Source organism: Triticum dicoccoides, unplaced genomic scaffold, assembly GCF_002162155.2.
Source record: "Triticum dicoccoides isolate Atlit2015 ecotype Zavitan unplaced genomic scaffold, WEW_v2.0 scaffold191230, whole genome shotgun sequence".
Taxonomy (NCBI): domain Eukaryota; kingdom Viridiplantae; phylum Streptophyta; class Magnoliopsida; order Poales; family Poaceae; genus Triticum; species Triticum dicoccoides.
The window spans coordinates 1-2834 of NW_021230367.1; the positions used below are offsets into that span (position 1 = coordinate 1).

Consider the following 2834-nt stretch of genomic DNA (forward strand, 5'->3'; position numbering starts at 1 on the left):
GGGTGCATATGCACCTAGGAGCCAAAACGCCGCTCTTTTAGAATGAGTCTATGTAGGAAGAAAGAAAGTGTCCAATTGCCACTTGTAACAATAGATCATCCTGCATCAAGACACAGCAACTACAGAGCAGAACCCTAGTCCATGTTGTATTGTTCGGAAATCATCTCCGCTCTCCAGCTGCCGCTATTTCACATAAGTGCTCAAACATTACAATGCCAGTATAGTTCGCCTCAAGAGTTGCTGCAGAAATATCTTTCAGAAAAAGGAGACGTCAACATATCTCCCCTCTAATAATATTGTGCGAACTTCAGAAAAAAGTTATCAGCGCAAACAGGCACAGAAGCTAGAGGCGCCCCTGAGAAGTTAAATGCTCCCATTTGTAAGAGAGCAACACATTACAACACAAACACGAAACCAGTGCCTATTCTTTACTACTAATATCTCATCTGCTTAGCTCTTTCTTCCTCCTCTTCAATCTTTTTCCTGCGTAAGGCTTCTTCTCTCTGCTTTTGGATCCGTTCCAGCTCCAAATATCGCTCCATCTCTTTCTGATGCTGCTCCTGAGCTTCTCTCCTTTGAGATTCCTCTACTTTCCTCCGGTTCTCCTCGATCATCCTATCCAACTCCTCCCTCTCCCTCCTTTCTTGCTCCTGCAAAATTTTGTAGATGCAAGATTAGATCTGGGAAAGGTTCTATGAAATCAAGCAAATAAGAAATCTTGTGTATCTGTTTGGTTTCATTGACGGTCAAAAGCAGTTTAGAGAATAGCGCTACTTATAAGTTCTGGTGGGATGAATGCACACATATACATGCATGTTTGCATACATCTATTGGCAGGCACCAATACTATCCCAAGCTCACGATGAAGCTAAATCAGTCAAAACTTAAGTGTTATTATCTGGGTTACAGAGCTAAGATAATATATCGAAAACGTGATTTCATCTTTCTGTTCTTTCAAAAATTTCACTAGCTCCACCAATCTACAAATCTCAAGATATTTTCTTAAATAATGACTAGTACTAACAAGGGAGGCATGACATGCATAATACTTACTACTTTCTGCCTGGCTTCATGGAGAGCTGCTTGCTTTTCTTTTTGTAGCTGAGCATCAACCTCATCAAATAACTTTTTGATACCTTCCTCAACTCGGCGTTTTATTTCATCTTTTACTTCCTCAGAGTTCAGACACTCCTCAACATTTTTCCTAACAGCTTCTTCAACTCTCCTAGCAAGCTCCTCTTCCAACAACTTAAGTTCAGCTTCCTTTTGGCGTCTGCGGTGAAAACTAGTTATAAAGAATAAATTGGCTTTGGCCATAAAAATTATTATTCTACTACAAGTGAAGGAGTCAATTTAACATTAATGAGCAACACGACCCCTAATCGAAACAAGTGACCATACAAAAGTTCAAATGAAGCCAAAACACATATGCGCTGCACAAACGAACTAATTAGTAAAACTGCAACAGTAGCTTTGTCCAGAAAAGCCTAAATGCAACTTGTAAATGTGGCGTGCACACAGGTAATGAGATAGAGTTAGTTCGTGAGACGCCAATTTCAGAACAAAATTGGGAGGAACAAACACCAGCGTCCATTAAATAAACAGAAGCAAATATTTAATTACACATTGTTATCCCTCAGCTTTGTTGTTTCTGGAAACAACTGCAGGAGCAATCTATAGTAATATAACGGAAGAACAAGACAGACATGTATACACAGAAGTAAGAGATTTGGAGAACAGTTGTGGTTTTTGGGAGAAGGTACAATTCGTATTTAGGAAAACAAAAAACTTCAGACTCAAAGTTGAGATGCCAGTATAAAATAGAAAAAATGGCATAAGGTCCGTTCTTTTTCCTTGATAGATTGAGGATTAACATAGAAAATTAAATACTTTTGAATGTGATGCTTTTTATTGATACGTTCACAAAAACCCAGAGTGGACTTGCATGCAAGTTGGTCATCTTTTGGCTGTTTGAACAAATCCATTTCAAACCAACTACAGAAGTACAAACAAGACAGAGAAGATTTGTAGAAGAATACAGTTCCATAAGCACAAGCAAACTGTCAATATGCGAGTTAAAGATTCTCTACAATAAAATACAAGAGCGACCAAGAGCGGATGGCCACGCAAAATTGGCAATATGTATGTGTAGACGAATGAAAAGGAGTTTACCTTTTCTTTTCTTCTTCCTTCCTTTGTTTTTCAATTAAACTGTTCTGTTCGGATCCATGACTTGGGCTGGAGTTATTTACAAGAGAACTTGAGCTGCTTCGACTTCGCCGTCTTCTATGTCTCCTCGGTGATGGAGGGCTTTTACGCCTCCTAGGAATTGGGGACTGGCTCCTGTCCCATCTAGGAGAAGGAGACCGGCTTTTTCTCCTAACAAAGGGATAACTGAAATTAAATAGGAACTGAAAAATACAACAACAAAAGATGCTCTAATATTGATAGCTGTAGCCTGTAGGTCAGATCTAAAGTTTCAAATCATCAATGGGGCACAAAAAAGATGACATGTTAGCATGTTAACACACATACCAAAAACACGAGAGCATTTAAACGCATGAATCCAACTTTATCAGATTATCTTTGCTTGACTTAGCCATGAGGCCATGACTGACACAAGTCCTAGATATGGAGTTCAGGTTTCTCGACAGAGTTCACTTAAAATACTTATCGCATACGAGATATACTTGCACAAATCGTCCCATCAAATTCCATTATAAAACAGGCGCGGCAACAAATCTAGTATACTAAGAAGTGCAGCCAAACTAGAAAAAAAAAGGTCCACTTCTAATATTCTGCGTCTACATGACCTCCTTCACTTATATGAGATC

The 2834-nt window shown here is 39.1% G+C and overlaps 1 protein-coding gene across 1 annotated transcript; it reads right to left on the reverse strand.

Moving 5' to 3' along the window:
* Positions 1-219: 219 nt before the first annotated feature.
* LOC119344895 (uncharacterized protein At1g10890-like) lies at positions 220-2562 on the reverse strand. The gene is made up of 4 exons (XM_037615187.1): positions 2536-2562; positions 2173-2438; positions 1054-1273; positions 220-650 (listed from the first exon to the last, which is right to left on the reverse strand). Exons 1-4 carry the CDS (start codon positions 2560-2562, stop codon positions 435-437), a joined length of 729 nt encoding a protein of 242 aa, XP_037471084.1. The 3' UTR covers positions 220-434.
* Positions 2563-2834: the final 272 nt, after the last annotated feature.